Genomic DNA, 19432 nt, shown 5'->3' with positions numbered 1-19432 from the left:
ACAATCCTGCCCTTTTTTGGCGCGGGGGTGTGGTGGGGGAGTGGGGGTGGCATTCAAGACAGGATTTCTCTGTGTAGACCTGGCTGGCCTCGAACTCACAGAGATCCTCCTTCCTCTCCCTCCCTAGTCCTGGGATTAAAGGCATGGGCCACCACCTCCCAGCTACAATTCTGCCTTTTAAAAGAACTACTGTGTGTGTGTGTGTGTGTGTGTGTGTGTGTGTGTGTGTGTGTGTGTGTGCTCGAGCGCACAGAGCGCTTGGATGTGGGTACTCTTGGAATCCAGAAGAGGACATTGGGTCCCCTGGAGCCGGTGTTGCCCGTGGTTGTGAACCACCAAGCGAGGGTGCTGGGAACCAAATTCAGATCCTGTACAAGAGCAGGGTGTGTCTTTAACCACTGAGCCATCTCTGCAGTCCACAACTAGTCTGTTTTTAATCCCTAAGATACATTGGTTATTAGCTGTTAGTAAGAACTAATTCCTCTCCATGGGCCCCTTCCTATTTGGTCTTCTTTGGTACTGGTATATTCGATTAGAACAGAAACTCCAAAGGACTGGGAACAGGGCTTAAGTATTTGCCCAGCATATACGAGCTAGCTCCTGGATTCTGTCCCTAAACACTGGAGTAGGAAAAACCTGTGCGGTGTTCTAGTGTTTGATTCTGCCTGCAGCAGGTAACACGGATAGCCATTATTAGTGAGTGCCAAATCACCCTCTCAGGAACACTGTGAGCGGGCCCTGTGCTCATCTCTGTTTGGGGTCACCTGTGAGGTTCAGGTGTTGATCACTGCCTCAGAGGTCAGGGCAGTAGCCCCACCCACTGATCCCAAGGTGGTCTGTCCAGCTCATCAGTGTTTGTGGCGTGTCATTAAGACTTAAGTGTTTGTGCAGGCTGGGCAGTAGCTAGAGGGTTCGCTTTTCATTCCATTGTCAGCAAAACAGACGGACAGTTGCTTTGTGGTAAGCATGTTGTGGGCTTGCTAGAAAGTCCCTTCCCTCCCTCCCTCCCTCCCTCCCTCCCTCCCTCCCTCCTTCTCTTTCTTTCTTTCTTTCTTTCTTTCTTTCTTTCTTTCTTTCTTTCTTTCTTATTTCTTTATGTGCATTGATGTTTTGCCTGTGTGTACATCTGTGTGAGGGTGTCGAATCCTCTGAAACTGGGGTTACAGACAGTTGTGAGCCACCATGTGTGTGTGCTGGGAATTGAACCCGGGTCCTCTGAAAGAGCAGCCAGTGCTCTTAACTGCTGAACCGTCTCTCTACAGCCTCTTAAAAAATCATTTATTTTTGAAGTGCTTGCCAAATGATTTCCCACGTTGTGTTTGTGTTCCCATTGCTTGTGAGCGCCGGTCACTTCCTACGCTCACCAGCGTCTGGTTTGGCCAGTCTGCCTGTGAGGGTGGATCCCGACAGTGCAGGTGGATTGGTTTTCGCACACCCTGACTCTCCGAAGGTTTTTGAAGGCAGTGAACATCCACAAGTAGCCGTCGCCTGGAGCCTGTTGGGTGACTGGTCTCTGGCACACTGTCTTAGCAGTTCTGAACAGCTAGGGGCAAGCTAGCCCTCGTTCTTTTAGCCTTGTGGTGCATTTCTGGTCTCTGTAAAGAGACAGTTTCAGGGGTGCGCTTGTCGGTATCGCTGCCATCCCCCCTTTTGTGGATGGTAGAACAGCCCTGCTTGCCACTGTCCATCGTGGGAGCCGCTCTACTTGGTCTGTGTAAGGGATTGTCTTGACTAGATTTTAATTTCTGGGCATTCACTGGGTGTAGTTCTGAGGTTGTGGGGAAAAGCCACTGAGCTTTTCCAGTGTTCTCACCCAACGATAATGAACCCGTCACTCTGGACTTCTTCCCTCCAGAAAGTAGGCGATTAACTCCTCAGTGGGCCACGCCTGGGTTGGCTCTAATTCTGTTAGGTTCTACCCACCTAAAGACTGTATCAGATTCCTCCTGCTGAGGGCTCACCCTCCCCCACTGCCCAGCCCCCACTTCAAATACTAGACGTAAGCCCAGGTGGTTTTGCCCATATTCTGACCTGGACATACACTGGTGTGCTCTCAACCCTGTCTTCATGTTGGATCTGATAGTGGCTCACAGATCCTAGGGACAACTCAGTGCAAAACACAGCCCTTGGAAGAAGAGCTTGTCCTGAGCTAGAAATGACTGGCCCCTAGCCTGGGGACAGGGTCCAGGTTCTGAGCCAGCTTTGGGTGAATGTGGATTCTGGTTGCCTTGAGTGGCATGCTTCAGTGTGGAAGAGGCCAGTTAACTTCTGTAAGTCAGAGAGCAAAAGGAGCCACAGATCAGTGCATTTACCAAACACAGTGCCAGAGACTCGGGAGGTGGGTACTGCAGAGCGTGTGGACTGTCTGTAGGTTTGGGATGGCGGCTCACAGCTTTCTTAGGGTTTGTGGAAGAAGCTGGTCTTTCAAGTTCAACAGTATGTTCTAAGAGTTTTACCCAAGACACGAGGAGATTAGGTCAGATGAGAGGTTTGCAGTAAATAGGTGGCCTCAGCTTCTGATCCTGCAGCAATCCGTCTCTCAGGTCACGAAGTTCCCGTCGCCCGTCAGGTCTTCTACGCTGATGCGGCTTCTTCGGAGGACTGGAGTTTGCATGTGTTTATTGGTTTATCATGAAGGTTGTTTTGCTCTGCTTTGAGGTAGGGTAGCCCAGACGGGCTCCCCTCCTCTTTCAAGTCTTCCCCGAGAGCTGAGGTGACAAGCGTTCGTCACATGCCTTGCTTTATGAAGGAGGTTTTAAAGGACACAAAGAGGCCTGTGAACTGATCCATAGGGTGAGTTGTGGGAAGGCCCCAAGCACACGTGTTTCTGTCTCCAGCGTGTGTGAGTCTTGTGGGTATGGAAGCTTCATTGCGTAGGTGCCACTGATGCAGTGACTGACGGTGGCCGTCACCTCCAGCAGCCCCACTCCACCTGCCCCAGGGTTAAAAGATGGGACAGAAAGTTCTCTCCATTTGAGCACCTGGCTGGTTCCCCTGGCAACCAACTCCCATACCTGTGGTTATCTAGGGACTTACACAGCTCTCCTCGTTGTAAGCTCAGGTGTTTGAGAAGGCTGGCTGTAAGTAATAAAAGGCTGCCTCTGCCCCGGCTCTCTGGAGCTGCTTCAAGATCTGAGGGCAGAAGGCAATGCTCAAGACATCCCTAGGTAAGAGACAGGGCTGTGGCAACCGAAAAATAGGGATGCTGGGTAGCACAGCGACACTCAGGGGATGGTGGAATTCTTTGCTTTGGATTTGTTTTTAGTGTACGCCTGTGTGGCGATTGTGGCTTATATACATACGAGCCTGCAATTTGTCCAGGGGTGTCTTCCTCTGCTCTCCATCTTACTGACCTGAGACAGGTCTCTCACGGAATGAGAAGCTCACCTTTTTGGCTAGGCTGGCTGGCCAGCTAGCATTGGAAATACAGACATATGTTTTAATTGATGGATCTTTTCATCATTAGAGTGTGTGTGTGTGTGTGTGTGTATTTATATATTTACACATATATATTTAAAGTCAGGATCTCGCTGTATAGCCCAGGAAACATGTGTGCCACACTATACCTGGCGTAAGTCTTCCTATCTTACTCTTTTATTTCATTCAGATCTTTCATTTGAATAAGAAAACTATCTGAATGTGGGCTTTGCCTGTCTGACTGTGTGGATTAACAACACTGTGTGGATTGTTGTCACATCTTACTGACAAGTCACTCAGTTGCTCTAAGAGTGGGCTGCCTAAGTTTGACTCCTGCAGTCAGTGTGAGAATTAAATGGGGATTCCGACGGGCCGTCACCAACTGTGAGCGAGCTGTCAGCGGCTAACCAGTAGCTGTCAGCTCAGCCTGCAGCTTGCCTGCCCGCCGCTCAGGGCCTCTGTGGATGTTTGTGTTCATAGGTCTGCTCTGGCTGCGGTCATCCTGACAACCACGCTGACTGGACAGACAGTTGCCATCCCCCAGCCTCGCCAGAGATCCCGGTCTGAGAGTGACGCCTCCCACGTTGAAAAGGACAGCCTCATCGAGCCCTATGCCACCACCTCAGAGCTGAGGCTTCGGTAGGGACATGTTACAGCTGTGTGTCCTCTTGTTGGGCAGAGAGCAGCCCAGTGAGGCCACTCTGTATGGGACCAGGTGGTGGTCATAGCCACCAGGTTCTCATCCCGTGTGTCCAGGAGGCACTGGAAGGGACAGCCATTGTTCTTCTATTTTATATTTTGAGACAAGGTCTTCCTGTACAGACCAGATGGCCTCAGCCTATATGTCTCATGCTTTAGTTTCTCAGGCAGCTAGGACCACAGCAGTGCACCATGGGATTTTACGTTTCAATCTTGACTACACAGTGACCGTAGTCGCAACTGCTGTACAAGTTGGGGCAGGAGGATCATTTGAACCCGGGAGTTCAGGCTTGACCTGGACCACATAGCTGGACCAGTGTCAAGATGAAATCTTGACTGCATTTTGAATATAGCTAGTTTTTCTCCTAAGAATTACACTTTGGCCAAATTGAACTAAAATCATGGAGGTGATCATAAAGTTCACTGGAAAGAAAAAGGATATAAAATGATCAAAGGAAGAATACAGAAATGCTAGCCTAGGCGAGGGCTGGGCCAGCCCTACCGTATTTTAAAGCAGAGCTGGAGGGTAGTGAGCGGCTGCTCAGTTCAGCAGTGAGAGGCGCTTGCGAACAGGAGGCAGCCCTCACATAGGTCAGAGAGAAGGAAGGACTTCAGCACATCCACTAACGGAATTGGAAAACAAATTGGCTTTGAGTGTTGGCCAAGTCATGTAACTGTGTACTTCTAGGCTAGGAATTTAGACGGTAAAAAAAAGTGTGGGGCGGGGCGGGGCGGGGCGGGGGATGAGTGGGAATTGTGGTCCATATCTGTAATCTGAGCATTTGGGAGATGGAGGTTGAAGGATCAGGAGGCAGAGAGAGGCCAGAATGATGTACGTAGCAAGTTCCAAGCAAGCCAGCTGGGGCTCCTGAGTGAGACCCTGTCCCAAACAAACACACACCCAGCAAGGGCAGGAGACAGCTTGGCAGTTGAGAGGGCCGCATGCGTGTGCTCTTGAGTTTGGTTCCCAGCACCCACCCACATTTCATCACCAGGGGAATCTGAGGCCTCTGGCTTCCATGGGCACCTGAGCTCACAAGCATGTGCCCAGACACTCATCCATTTACATGTAACTAAGATAAAATTAACAAAGAAAGAAAGCTTTACTGATAGCAGGTGTGGAGGTGAGGCGCTCAGAGGTGAGGCGCTCAGAGGTGAGGCGCTCAGAGGTGAGGCGCTCAGAGGTGAGGCGCTCAGAGGTGAGGCGCTCAGAGGTGAGGCGCTCAGAGGTGAGGCGCTCAGAGGTGAGGCGCTCAGAGGTGAGGCGCTCAGAGGTGAGGCGCTCAGAGGTGAGGCGCTCAGAGGTGAGGCGCTCAGAGGTGAGGCGCTCAGAGGTGAGGCGCTCAGAGGTGAGGCGCTCAAGAGGTTAGGAGCAGCCCCCGGATTCGGTTCCCAGCTCTTAGACTCTTCACAGCCCCCTTTAACTCCAGCTGCAGGGAATCCAGCATCCTCTTGTGGCCTCTGTGGATCTCTGCCTTCACATATACACACGGGTGCACACACACATAATAAAAGGAAATCTTTTTAAAATACTAATAGCAAAATGAGTTGTATATATAGAATATGAAAAACAAGTATAAAGAAATACTTAATAGCCAGGCAGTGGTGGCTCAAGCCTTTAACCCCAGCACTCAGGAGGCAGAGACAGGCGGATCTCTGAGTTCGAGGTCAGCCTGGTCTACAGAGTGAGTTCTAAGACAGCCAGGGCTACACAGTGAGACCCTGTCTAGAAAAACCAAATATGAGATAGTGAGAGGGGGGAGAGGGAGGGAGGGAGAGGGAGAGAGAGAGACAGAGAGAGAGAGAGAGAGAGAGAGAGAGAGAGAGAGAGAGAGAGAGAGAGAGAGAGAGAGGAGAATCCCTAGAAGGCCAAAGCAGGGTGAACGGACCCTGTCATCACTCAGCTTTCGTGTATTTTACAGGTAAAGTACTTCTTTGGCACGGACGTGTAAACAGTGCTTTTAAGATGTGTGTAACAGCTTGGTGGGATAATGTGTGCCAGTAATCCTAGCACTTGGAAAGCTGAGGCAGGAGGATTAGGGTTTGGGCCAGCCTGGGCTGTGTAGTAAGATCTTGTCTTGAAATGAATGAATGAATGAATGAATGAATGAATGAATGAATGAAGAAATGTGTTTCAGTATCAGCGTCAGGTGCTAAGTTGCTTGTTTGCTTATTTGTTTGTTAATGACCTAACATAGGCAACGCTTGCAGAAGGAGCCAAGAAGAGCTTCCTTAGCATCCTCTGAGACTGTAGGCTACGCGGAGGACGGCAATGCCAGAACACAGGTGTCGAGCAGCTCCAGGGAGTCAGAGCCCGGCTCCTGGAAGGATTTGGAAGATGGCAGAGGTGCTGCATACGCCCTGCCTCACAGGAAACAGGTGACATCGCGTTCCCAAGCTGCTTCCCTCATGTTACCCAGGGTAAACTGCCCAGAACACGTGAGAACGCTCTGTGCTGTTTTCCATCACGTCCATTGTTCTAAGTGTTCAGCCCGTGTCTGTCTGGATGGAGTAAAACATCTCTGTGGGATTCTTCTTTGCTGTGTATCTGTGTGTTGTGTGTGTGTGTGTGTGTGTGTGTGTGTGTGTGTGTGCAGTGTGCTTTCATGGTGTGTTTGTGGTATGTTTGAGTGTGTGTATCTGAATGTATGTGCTTGTGTGTGGTGTGCTTGTATGTATGCACTTCTGTTGTTTGTTTTATTGTTTTTTGGGGTTTTTTTTGTTGTTGTTGTTGTTTTTTTCCAAGACAGGGTTTCTCTGTGTGGCTTTGGAGCCTATCCTGGCACTCACTCTGTAGACCAGGCTGGCCTCGAACTCACAGAGATCCGCCTGCCTCTGCCTCCTGAGTGCTGGGATTAAAGGTGTGTGTCAACGCCTGGCCTTTCTTTCTTTTTAAATAAAAGATTTGTAATTTCTGCCGGGTGTTGGTGGCTCACGCCTTTAATCCTAGAGGTCTACAAAGCAAGTTCCAGGACAGGCTCCAAAGCTACACAAAGAAACCCTGTCTCGAAAAACACAAGAAACAAAAAACAACAACAAAAAAAGATTTGCTTACTTCCACTTTCCGTGTGTGGTGTTTTAACTGCATAGAAGTCTGTGCACCATACATAGGCAGTGCCTGTTAAGTAAGAGTTCTTTGGATCCCCTGAAACCGGGGTTACGGATGGCTGTGAGCCCCCGTGCGGACGCTGAGAATCAATTCTGGGTCCTCAGGAAGAGCAGCCAGCGCTCTCAGCTGCTGAGCCAACTCTCCGGCCCCTCTCTCCAGTCCTCGTGTAGGTGGTCCCCTGTCACTGTCACGTAATTTTCCCTAAGCAGCCACACCGTCCTCGTTCACGTGGCCGCTGGTGGCTCTCATTTTTATTCCCTTAAGAATAGAGCTGAAGGTGGCACTGGCTGACGTGTGCTCTGCTGCGCGTGTGCATGGACATTCCATGGGCGTCTGCTGCGGCACGGTGTGTGTATGCACTTGTTGTCACACATGGACTTTTATGGTGCTGCACCAGGGCCGGGTGTGATGGCACCGGGTGCTGTCCTGAGCAAGCGAGAGGCAGCTGAGCAGGAACGTGGAAGGGAAGCCACCCAGGAAGTGTGGGATCTGAAGCTTCCCACAGCCGTATCTCCTAGGCCATCGACTTTTTTTTTTTGCCAGACTTTTCATATAGGGGTCTGTGGTTTCTTCCTGCCCTGGCGTGTGTGTGTGGCAGGCAGCCCTGGCGTGTGTGTGGCAGCTGTGAGGGCGGGATAACGTAGAACAGTTGAGTTGTTAGGATGTATGCAGCTAACACGGACCATGTGCTGTTCTCTTTCATACCAAAAGGTACCATCGTCACAAAAGATGGTGACAGATGATGACACTTTTGAGCAAGTCGGGTTTGCAGACTCCTCCTTCTCCTCCTCCTCCTCCTCCTCCTCACCCTCCTCACCACAGCACGTTCAACACAGAGGTAAGGACGGAAGTGAACGGCAGAGCGCTTTTTTGGTTACCGCTTCTGGTGTCATTCGCCTCTGCACTGTGGCTCTGTGATTCATCCTCACTCTGAATGAGGGGTCGCCCAGATGTGACGTTGCCTGGACCATGTTAGATGCTCCCTTAGAGCCCTTGTCTGTGTTGTCTGTTTCTCCCAGCCCAGGCCCTGACTGTGTAGGTGTGCCGTTCCCTCTGCTCCCTGTCACCATGGCCGCGGCGGGCCATCAGGGAGGGGCTTGTTGGATGCAGGAATGTATAGATGGATGTTCCTGGCAAAATCCTGGAAATGCACTTCACCCTTTTTGATATATTTTATTGGGCACAGTCAGAATCCAGCCCATTATGGCAAAGGTTTAAGCAATTCTGATATCCCCGAGGGGACAGGGCGACAGAGCCTGCCGAGCAGTGGGCAGCAAGCAACTGCTTTGTCAGGCCCCCTGAGTTGCTTGAGCCTCGGGACACAGTCGGAGTGTGTGTGCATTTGGATGCATGGGTGTGTGAAGGTGTGCTCTGTGAAGGGGCCAGACTGGCCAACTTTAGGCTGTTCCTCAGTAGCTGCCCACCTTGCTTTTGGAGACAGGGTCTTTTATTGGCTGGCATCCTCGTTTGGGTTTCTGTTGCTGCAACAAAGCACCATGAGCAAAAAGCAGGTTGGGGAGGAAAGGGTTTATTTGGCTCACACTTTACATCACTGTTCATCAGAGGGAAGTCAGGGCAGGAACTCAGGCAGGACAGGAACCTGGAGGCAGGAGCTGATGCAGAGGCCTCGGAGGGGAGCTGCTGACTGGCTTGCTCCTCATGGCTTGCTCAGCCTGCTTTTTCATAGAACCCAGGACCAGCAGCCTAGAGATGGCACCACCCACTAGGGCCTGGGCCCTCCCCTATCGATCACTAAATGAGACAATGCCTTACAGCTGGATCTCATAGAGACATTCCTCAGCTGAGGCTCCTTCCTCTCTGATGACTCTAGCCTGTGTCAAGCTGACACAAAACCAGTCAGTACAGGCTGGCTGGGCCAGATCCCTAGGGATCCATGTCTCCACCTCCCCAGTACCGGGATTCCAAGCTGAGCCAACAGACTGGATAAACCTCATGCTGGGCTCACAGGTGTGGGTTAGGGAGATTGCAGGGCCTGCAGTGCCGCCTGGGTTTTGTTGGGTGTTAAAAGGCCTGAGGCACTTGAGGGAAAGTCCCAAAACCCAGATTCTAATCGAGTGGCTGAGAGTGGGACACAGAGGTCTGTGTTTCTGGCAGACTCCCTGGGAAGCCAAGGTGGGTGGACACAAAACAGATGAGGCGCTCTGGCTTCTAGTGTTTGGTTCTCCTCTCTGTCCTTTCAGGTGACAAGAGGCTTGGCTAAGTTGCATACTTGTCCTCTGCTCAGTCTGCATGTGTCTATCAGTACTGTAGCGCAGACGGTCACGTCCACCTGCATCCCATCCGCTCCCTGGTGGCTGTCCCCACTGTTGCTGGCCACACGACAGATGCCACCCGGCACCCTTGCCCCGTGTCTCTCAGGAGCACTTTCCCTTCCCTCCAGGCTTCACGGCCTTTCCTGATCTCTTTGGCTCCATAGCCACCCCCTGCTCAGGGTCTGAGATACACTCCACCGTGGCGGGGAAGCCGAGGCAGCGGGGTTGTGCAGCCGAGCCGGGGAGCACAGAGTTGGGTGCTGGCACTCAGCATGCCCCCTCCTTTTCATTCAGTCCGGGAACCCGGTCCGTGCAGCGGTGCCACCCACATTTAGGCTGGATCTTCCCACCTAACCCAACCTAGAAACCCCCTCCCATGCCCAGAGCCTTGTGTCCTGGGTGATTTTGGACACTGTCCGTTAATGACAGTGTTAACCATCACACTATGCTGAGGGACAGGCTCAGGAGTCTCGGTTATCAGAGAGTTTTGATTTATTTGGAATTTTGGCAGCAAGGGTGTGTTCCTGTGTGAATTTTCTCTCTGTGAAGATCGGGGTTAGAGCCAGGCACAACATGACATAAGCTGAGAAACCGTTAAATCGTTGGCACCCCTCCTCCATATAAAGAAGAGAAATGAGATCTATCTGAGAAGTTTTAAGTTAGAAGACGGCAGCCAGCCAGCATGGAAGTGAGGCAGGAGGGCGGGGGTCAGGCTCAGCCTGGCTGCAGAGTGTCACCCTGTCCCTGACAGAACAACCAAAGCTGTGGCCAGCTAGGGCGACAGACACAAGGAAATGGGAAACAAACCCAATCCGCACAGCCAGGTGAACCTCGTGTAAGACGTCCATGACTAAGTGAAGTGAGGTTTTAATTCTTCATTCCATTCTTTTTCCGAAGAGTTTGTGCCTAAGAAAAATAGAGATCATTATTTTCTCTGGGCAAGTATAGGAATTGCCCTGCAAGCTTTTATAATGTGCTCATTTTGAGCATGCAATAAAGCAGAAAGTAAATGAGTCCATCCCCTCCCCAGTATCTGGGACCACTGGCATCTCGCCTTCTGGCTCTAATCCCACAGCTTTAATTGGGAAGACAGTAAGAGCTGAGGCAGCACTGTCAGACACCAAACCACGACCAGCTGAAAAATCTCCCTAACCATAGACATTGCTGTGTGTGTCTCAGCAGGCTCTGGGTCCATTCCCAGCACTGAAAAAACAAACAAAAACAGCCTTTCTTCTTGGTACAGTTCTTTAGCCATTTGCTCATCAAAAGTATATTCAGGGGCAGCAAGATGGCTCCGTGGTTAAAGGCGCGTGCACGCGCGCGCGCGCGCGCGCGCGCGCACACACACACAAATAAATAAATAAATAAATAAATAAATAAATAAATAAATGTAATAATAAAAGAAAATTCAATGCCTTCCATGTGGCATCCCGGCGATCATCCCCTCATGCTAAGGTGTAGAGGAGGTGGCCAGAGTGCCAGGGCAGGTAACATGGTATTCTTTTGTTTAAATTAGAAATAAAGAAGAGGGGCTGGAGAGATGGCTCAGAGGTTAAGAGCACCAACTCTGCTTCCAGAGGTCCTGAGTTCAATTCCCAGCACCACATGGTGGCTCACAACCATCTGTAATGAGAGCTGGTGCCCTCTTCTGGTGTGCAGGGACAGAACACTGCATGCCTTTAAAAAAAAAGAAAGAAAGAAAAAAGAAAGAAAGAAAGAAAGGAAGAAAAACAAAAACTAAAACAAAACAAAACCCAACAGAACTGTTAAAACCAGTGATGATGGTTCAACTTCTAGGAATTTTATTGCGTCTGAAGTAGATTTAAAATGCTGTACGCATTAGGATTCTTAGTTGATTTTCTGAACTCCGTAGCCAGTTGGTTCTTGTTGCTGTTTTTGTTTTGTTTTTCACAGAGTTTGCTGTTCGGTAACTTACTTATGCTCCTCAGATCAATGGTGGGATGCTAGAAGCAGCCTAGGTTTCCAGCTTGCCCCTAGAGAAAATTGTCAGCGGAGGGGAGTGGAGGCTGTCCCTCTCCCTGGGCACCTCAGTTACCACACAACGACGAGGCCCTACCAGATCTCTTTGCATCTGTATCACTGAGGCAGCTTGCTGTTTTTATGACTTAATTTGGGTGCTCCTGTAGCTAGCTGTGAGGGGCAAAGTGGAGGCCGGCATTGGCTATCTTTGGCTGGCAGGAGAAACATGTGACTGAGGAGGTCGGAAAGATTACAGCATGAGAGGCTCAGGCCTCCAACTCCCCAAGGGGTTTGGCTGTGGGACTGTGTGGTTTGGACCATGGGAGCCACTGCAGGAATTCAGGAATGGACAGGGCAGAGAGATGGCCCAGTCAAGGTCAGGCCCCTGCCTTGTCCTGGGACCTGCTCACCACAGCCTTTGTGGGGACCTTGTTCTATGCCTGGGGACAAGGTAAGTTTCTGGGTTTATGAGTATACTCTTCTAGTGTGCCAAATTTCTTATGCTTTTAAAACTTTCCACTTTTTCTTTTTAAACCAGATGGTAAATACTCTGTTCTGAATCTAGAGGTAAGCTTATTTTCAAAAATTCCCATTTTCAAAAATTTGACTTTGCACTGTCATTTGTCTTTTCTTTCTTCTTTTTTAAACCATGTGACTTCTGTCACTGACTCTGTACTGTGATTCCATTTCCTGATTTGTACATGTTCAGTTTCCCTTGTGTCCTTGGGTAGAAGCCAGCTCATTCCTGAGGTATGATCTTTGATTTCTTCACAATACCACGCTTATGTGAAGAGATCCTGTAAGGATTCTCTCCTGCTGCATGCTTCCCTGACTAACCCCTCTGTGTGAGGACGTAGAGGGGAGTGACTCATGAGGGACACTGAGGTGGATTACTAGGGAGTAAGGGGTTTATTAGAAAAGTTAATGCCATGGACAGACAGACAGGCAGGCAGGGACAAGAGAGCTTCAAGGAGGGTTCAGGCCTGCACACAAGAGCCAGACAGCATGCCAGCATCTCCAGAGTGAGGAATCAGAGCCCACATAGCAAAAGTGGGGTCCCCTCCTTATAGCAGTCTGAGGATGGGGGAGGGGCGGAAGCCCAAGCCTGCAGCCAGGCTCTCTGGTTCCCAGGCAGGAGGCAGGGAATCGGGTGGGTAGCAGGGTGTGTGGATGCAAACTCACTTCCCAGGTGAGAAGTCCTGGCCCGAGGATGCTGCTAGGTTCTTGAGTAGACACTGTTCTCTCTGTAGGGTGCCTGTTAGTATTTATGAGGGGGCTGCAGGGAGGCTGGACACACACTCACACTCACACTCACACACACACATACACTCACACACACACACATACACTCACACACACACACACACACACACACACACACACATACACACACACACATACTCACACACACATACTCACACACACATACTCACACACACATACTCACACACACACACATACACTCACACACACACACACACTGATATTTTGAGGTACTGGGGCTTGAACTGAGTGCCCTGTGCTTGCTAGGTAAGTTCATAGTGGGTGAGATATTTCCCTAGTTATATAAACTGAAGACATGACTCCTCCGTGGCGTGGCCAAGGGGAAAGCTTTTATTGCAGACAGGAGGGAGGGAGGGAACAGCCGGAGGCCTCTGGAACTGTCCAGAGCAGGGAGAGGAAGTAGTGGACAGAACGTCGCCACCAGAGAGGAGAGGGAGAGAGACATGGGGAGGGCCAGAGACGAAGACAAAGAGGGGACCAAGAGAGTGGGAGACTGAGGCATGGCTGAAATAGGGGGGCTGTGAGGAGAGATGAGTGGCGGGGGAGGGGAGCCCCTGGGCTGGAGGAAGTTTAAGGTAGGGGAGGAGGTTAGAAGAGTTAGCCCTTGAGCTGGGCGGTGGTGGAGCACGCCTTTAATCCCAGCAGAGGCAGGTGGATCTCTGTGAGTTCGAGGCCAGCCTGGTCTACAGAGTGAGTTCCAGGACAGACTCCAAAGCCACAGAGAAACCCTGTCTCGAAAAACCAAAAAAAAAAAAAAAAAAAAAAAAAAAAAGAGTTAGCACTTGTGGCTGGGGGAGCCTGTGCCAGCATGCTAATAGGCACCACAGACAGCCATGTGTCCCTTCTGACTCCTTCAGTGGAGGGGAATGGGCTTCACACGTTCCCGAGGAATACTGACTTTGATCTCACCACCAGAGTTTGGGGGAGTGGGGTTTCCTTTGTACCTAACACCTAACTATCACTTAATACTCTTAAAACGGGGGAGATCCTCTCTCCCAAAGTTTAGCAGTGGAGACGACCTATGAAAAGAAGTCGCCTCCGTGATTCCTGGAATGATGGGCAGTGTAATAATCCAGACTAGAAGTCGGTCCTCACTGAAGTCTCTAGATGTAGGAACGTAGAAGTTAGGCATTTTCACCAGCTGTGGTGGTTCATACCTGTAACCCCAGCAGCTGGGATCCATCCCAGCAGGGGTCACAGGCTACACGCAGTCCTGTCTCAGAAAACAAAACAAAAGCTTTTGTCTGTGCTTCTCAGAAGACTCCTAACCATGCCTGCTTTCCAGCAGGAACTAGATCTTAGCATGACTTCCATATGTAGCAGGAAGGCTGACGGCAGCTCCCAGTCATTGTGTCTTCTTCAGGGCCCTGCACTCACAGCATGTCACACACAAAGGGAACTGTCGGTGAAGATGCCGACAGTCACTGAGCACTGAGACAGAAGACAGCCAGAGCCCACCAGGAGGGGCTGTCCCTGAATGTGTGCTATTCAGTTGTAAGAAAACAAACTCCAAGTGCTACAGAAAGGCCCTCAGGAGCCTAGGGAAGAGGAAGCTTCACTCAGTGCCAGTCCCCTGTGGCAGGTTCTCACGCTCTCTCAGACTCTGCCTTTTCTTCCTCAGGATGAGAAAGTGCCATTGCGGGAGAAGCCTCCCCCATCTCCAGGTACTGGTTTTTTGGAGTTCACTACAATGGGCATGCTTTGTGTTTGCAGGACACCCAGCATAGTCTCATGTGTGATTAGGTTTGAGGAAGGTGTTAGTCACTAAGTATCAGTGGGGTGAAGGGTAGGGCTCTGGGGAGAGGATGAGAGGCCCAAAGTGAGGAGCACACGGTCCCTTTAGTCAGGCGGGTCCCCTACAAAGCAATAACCAACCGCCTTACATGGTGGGCCTTTGGCTCACACACAGCACATGAAAGCTGTACATCTGCTGGAAACCGAGCTCTCTCCTCACAGGGGATCACGGGTGATTTATTCTGAGCCATGAGTGACCCCGACCTGACAACATGGCTTGACATTTTCCAGTATGGAAGCAGTTATGTGAACTTAACGTTTTTGTAACATAACAACCATAAATTAAGGCCTTTAGCAGATGCACTGAGTAGGTGGGTTAGCGGCAGAGCCAGGAAACCTCTGCTCCTGCCTCAGGTGCTATCTGAAAGCATCAATAGCCTTCGAGTTGGGTGGCGGGGGGGCCAGTGGGTTACTAAGTCACAGTCCAGAGGGTTACCTGATAGTCAAAAGGATGCTAAGCCTACTGCTTAGGAGCTCCCCCCTGTCTCCTCCGGCCCTGCCCCCGCCTCCTGCCTCCCAGGGTACTTTGCAGATACCAGGGACACACACACGGCCCCAGGCCTAAGTGAACTAGTTGCTTCCGTGGCTTCTGGAATGAAGTGTCTTTGATGTCACTTTCGTTACGTTTGCCTTTCATCTGTGCCCTTTAGATGTAGCTGGCAGAGTACAACAAAGATACACAGAAATAACTAAAGAAAAGTTTGAGGAATTAAAAGAAGAAACCGTGCAACTACACGCGGCAAACCAGTCCCTCAGCCTTGAGCTGAGTGCAGTGAGGCAAGCGATGAGGGAGCTGCAGCTGAAGGTTAAGAAGCTGGAGAAAGACAACCGGAGACTGAAGGAGGCAGAAAAGGCGGCCTCTCAGGAAGGTGCGGCCCGCCGTGTCGTTACTACAGGACAGTCAGGGCTTCCTGTCGCATATTGCTGTGTACGGGGGTATTATGTTGTAATATTTAAGACCCTTCATTAATACCCTTATGCTGGTTGAATTTTGATTTATCTGCTCTATCATTTTACTAAATGCCATGACGTACGGAAATTGTCATACATATACACATTATATGTATTTATGTACAGCTCACCACAAGGGAACAAAAAGACTGGCTAGTAATTTATCTAAAATCTGGTGACTTTGATACCATTGGCTGCTCCCCGTGTGATATTAAGTCTTTATTCTTCAGCAGTCACACCTGAGTTACTTTGCCTGAGGAAGCAAGGCCAAGACCTGGTGGATGAAAACAAGGGGCTGAAGACGATCGTCCACCGTTTGAACGTAGAACTCAGTCGCTACCAAACAAAATTCAGGCATTTGTCTGAGGAAGAGGTAACGTTTCCAATATGAAAACCCAGTTTGTCCGTCTTTGGCCTTTACTGTTGAATTGATTTCTGGTTCTTGAGAGGTTCTTGTTAACTCTCGTCTTTAATCCCTGCATTTGGGGGACAGAGGCAGGTGGATCTCTGTGAGTTCCAGGCCAGCCGGGTCTACAGAGTGAGTGCCAGGACAGATAGGGCTACCCTGTCTCGGAAAACAAGAACCAAGCCAACAAAAATGTTTTTCTTTAAAGACTTACCTTTATTTTAAATTCTGTGTACCTGTGTGCGTGCCCGTGAGTGCAATGCTCTCAAGTGGCCCAAAGAGGGCGCCAGAAACCTAGAGCTGGAGCTACAGGTTGTTGTGAGCTCTCTGATGTGGGTGCTGGGAACAACTCCGCAACACCAGCTGAGCCATCTCTCCAGCCCCCTCTTTTCTTTTTCTTAAAGGCAAAGTCTCAGTGTGCACTTCAGACAACACTTGAACGCAGTATATAGCCAGGGCTGGCCTCAAGCTCAAAAACCTCAAGACGGGGTGACAGGCTATGTCTATGTGTGAGTGTGACTCTCTCTCTCTCTCTCTCTCTCTCTCTCTCTCTCTCTCTCTCTCTCGTACAGGCACTCAAATGAGTTTTTGTTTTTTCCCAAGACAGGGTTTCTCCCTCATGGCTGTGACAGGACCTGATAGGAACACAGGGGTAGAGGTCTGTGCTGGCTCGTGGTTCAGGGCTACGGCCTGTGGTGGCAAGGGAGGCGTGCTGCAAAGCACAGCATGACTTGTTACATCTCTGCAGATCAGGAGGACCAGAGCCAGCCTGGTGGCAGGGCTGCCCTGCCGTGCTCCGGGCCTGCCCATGTCAGCTGGGCCCCACCTCCTACGAGCTGGCCATGGCAGCAGCATTCCATACTCTGACCATAGACAGTAGGAAAGCAGAGCAGGGGACCATTCTCCTCCTCATCCTAGCCCGGAATGAAAGCAGTAAAGAGCCTGTAAAACACAGGGGCAGTGCCAGAATGTGTAACATAAAAAACTAAAGGTTCACATTAGCTGTTCCATTTCAGCCCCTGTCCTCAGAATACTAACTACTGCTACAGAAAGTAGATGGAGTTTTACTCCACCGAGCACAGGGCCCAGGGCCATGGACTTACTGAGTAAGCTCCTAGAGTCAGAGCTAAGCCAGGAGGCCAGGCCTCTGCTCTTAGAGAACTCTGGGACACGGGGGGTCGGGGGGGGGGCAGGGGGGTATTATACAGACATTCAGGGCACAGGAGAGCACATCGCTGACTGTCTAGCTGTGATCTGGGGAGGCAAGCCAGACATAGCACTCTCCCCTCGTGAGGGTTTCTGTGAGTCCTGCCTGTAGGCTTTGGAATTTTTTGATTTTGGTTTTAAATGTACAGGAGATGAACTCAAGGCCTCATACATTCTAGATAAGTACTGTACAGCAACTACACCCCAACCTCTGGCTTTCTTTTAACTATTTTTTTTATATAGCTTTGACATACAGGTTGAGTATCTCTTAGGCAAAAATGCTTGGGATTAGTTGTATTTTGGATTTTGAAGCTATTGAATATTTCATGGACTTTACTTGATGGGCAACCTTAAAAGACATTTTTTTTTTCAAAAAGATTTATCATGTAAACAATGTTTTGCAGAGGCAGGTGGATCTCTGTGAGTTCGAGGCCAGCCTGGTCTCCAGAGCAAGCGCCAAGATAGGCTCCAAAGCTACACAGGGAAACCCTGTCTCAAAAAACCAAAAAAAAAAAAAAAAAGAATGGAGTCATGTAGGGACAATTCTGAGTGCTTGTGAGAAAACTCCAAGAAAACAAGATAAGATCCTTGTGATCTCAGTTTCTTCAAACACACAGAATTGTTCTTGGAATGTGCTTTCATGCCCCTGGGATGTAGCAGATAGAAGTGAGTTTACTCCAGATTATTTATTACAACTGGCTATTGTTACTGTTTTTGCCACACGAGGCTTGTCTGCCATATGCTGAATGTCCTTGAGATTATACAGTTTGCCCACATGGCTCTTCAGAATATAAATTGTATAGTACTCTGAATAAATGTGGCTACTGCAAAAAAAAAAAAAAAAAAAAAAAAAAAAAAAAAAAAAAGTGTTCTGCCTGCATGTCTGCCTACAGGCCAGCAGAGGGCACCAGATCTCATAACAGATGACTGTGAGCCACCATGTGGGTGCTGGGAATTGAACTCAGGGCCTCTGGAAGAGCAGCCCACGCTCTTAACCTCTGAGCCGTCTCTCCAGCCCCAAAAGACATCTTTTTAAAATTAGGATTTTGCAGCATTTGATTTGAGATTGTCTGATTAGCATCCACTTAATTAAACGAATTAACTCATTCATTAATTGTTTTGTTTTTATGTGACAGAGCCTCAGATAGCCCAGGCTGGCCTTGAACTCCTGATCCTCCTGCCTCCACCTCCCGAGTGTTTGGGATTGCAGGTGTTCACACCCTCGCTACTGAATTCTACGTTTCACACATACAGTTGATGGAGTTAGTGTGTCCAGACTTACCCAGCTACCAGTCAGTGTTGGAACATTCCGACCCCATCAGGACATTTCATGCCGGCCAAGTCTCCTGTTTTCCCAGTATACATCTCCTCTCTGTCATCCCCTGGGAACTATTTGTTCACTTCCTTTCTTTCTTTATTGAGACAGGACCTCTCTGCATAGCCCTGGCTGTCCTGGAACTCAGCGTAGACCAGGCTGGCCTCAAACTCACCTGTCCTGATTTCCATTCTGACTCTGGAAATTTGCTTATTTTGAACAGTCATGGGAGTGCAATTGCATTCTGAATGGCCTTTTGTGGACTGACTTCTTTCATTCTGCATAATCCTAGTCTTTCCTTTTCAGTGATGCTGGTAACTGAACCCTGGTCCTTGTACATGTTAGGCAGGCACTCTGCTAACTCCAGTGTTATTTATATATTTCTAAGGAAGGGTCTCAGACTGTAGCCAGGCTGGGCCTCACTGTGTAGCTCAGGCTGACCTCAGCTTGCAGCAGGAGCCTCCTGCCTCAGCTTCCCAAGTGCTGGGACTCTAGGTGTGCGCCGCCACACCAGCTCCAAGTATTAACCTTTTAGTAACGAAGTCAAGCTGGGGGAGTTCTCAGGATCCAAAACACATTGCCTAGACCATGTCCTTCTGGAGGGCTGTGGGTGGGCCAGAGCAAGTGGCCCAGTGACCACTCACAGCCACCTCTGTGGCTGCCCCTTGAGTCCTTGCTGTGACGCTTTCATCTGACCTATGCAAATGCCACATCTTCCGTGACATTTTTCCTAGTCCCTCCCTCCAGAAGTGATGCCCTCTTACTTATTTTGGGAAGGGGACATGTGCACACTCTGTGTGTGTGTGTATGAGTGTGTGTCTGTGTGTGTGTGTGTCTGTGTGTGTGTATGTGTCTGTGTGTGTGTCTGTGTGTGTGTCTGTGTGTGTGTCTGTGTGTGTGTGTGTCTGTGTGTGTGTGTGTCTGTGTGTGTGTCTGTGTGTGTGTGTGTGTCTGTGTGTGTGTCTGTGTGTGTGTCTGTGTGTGTGTCTGTGTGTGTG

At 49.8% G+C, this 19432-nt stretch overlaps 1 protein-coding gene across 3 annotated transcripts in view; it reads left to right on the top strand.

The window, feature by feature from the left end:
- Cep89 (centrosomal protein 89) overlaps window positions 1-19432 on the top strand; it is a 50217-nt gene that overhangs the window by 4181 nt on the left and 26604 nt on the right. Inside the window, exons 3-9 of one of the 3 annotated variants that reach the window (XM_027430287.2) lie at window positions 3898-4056; window positions 6315-6495; window positions 7937-8063; window positions 12017-12045; window positions 14384-14426; window positions 15207-15425; window positions 15741-15880. In XM_027430287.2, the coding sequence (XP_027286088.1) occupies window positions 3898-4056; window positions 6315-6495; window positions 7937-8063; window positions 12017-12045; window positions 14384-14426; window positions 15207-15425; window positions 15741-15880 (898 nt within the window). Of the gene's footprint in view, window positions 1-3897; window positions 4057-6314; window positions 6496-7936; window positions 8064-12016; window positions 12046-14383; window positions 14427-15206; window positions 15426-15737; window positions 15881-19432 lie in introns of all 3 variants that reach the window. The other 2 variants (XM_027430286.2, XM_035449383.1) reach the window with 2 other exon arrangements.

This window comes from Cricetulus griseus, chromosome 9, assembly GCF_003668045.3.
Source record: "Cricetulus griseus strain 17A/GY chromosome 9, alternate assembly CriGri-PICRH-1.0, whole genome shotgun sequence".
In the NCBI taxonomy this organism is placed as follows: Eukaryota; Metazoa; Chordata; class Mammalia; order Rodentia; family Cricetidae; genus Cricetulus; species Cricetulus griseus.
This window is presented reverse-complemented; position numbering and strand designations above follow the sequence as displayed.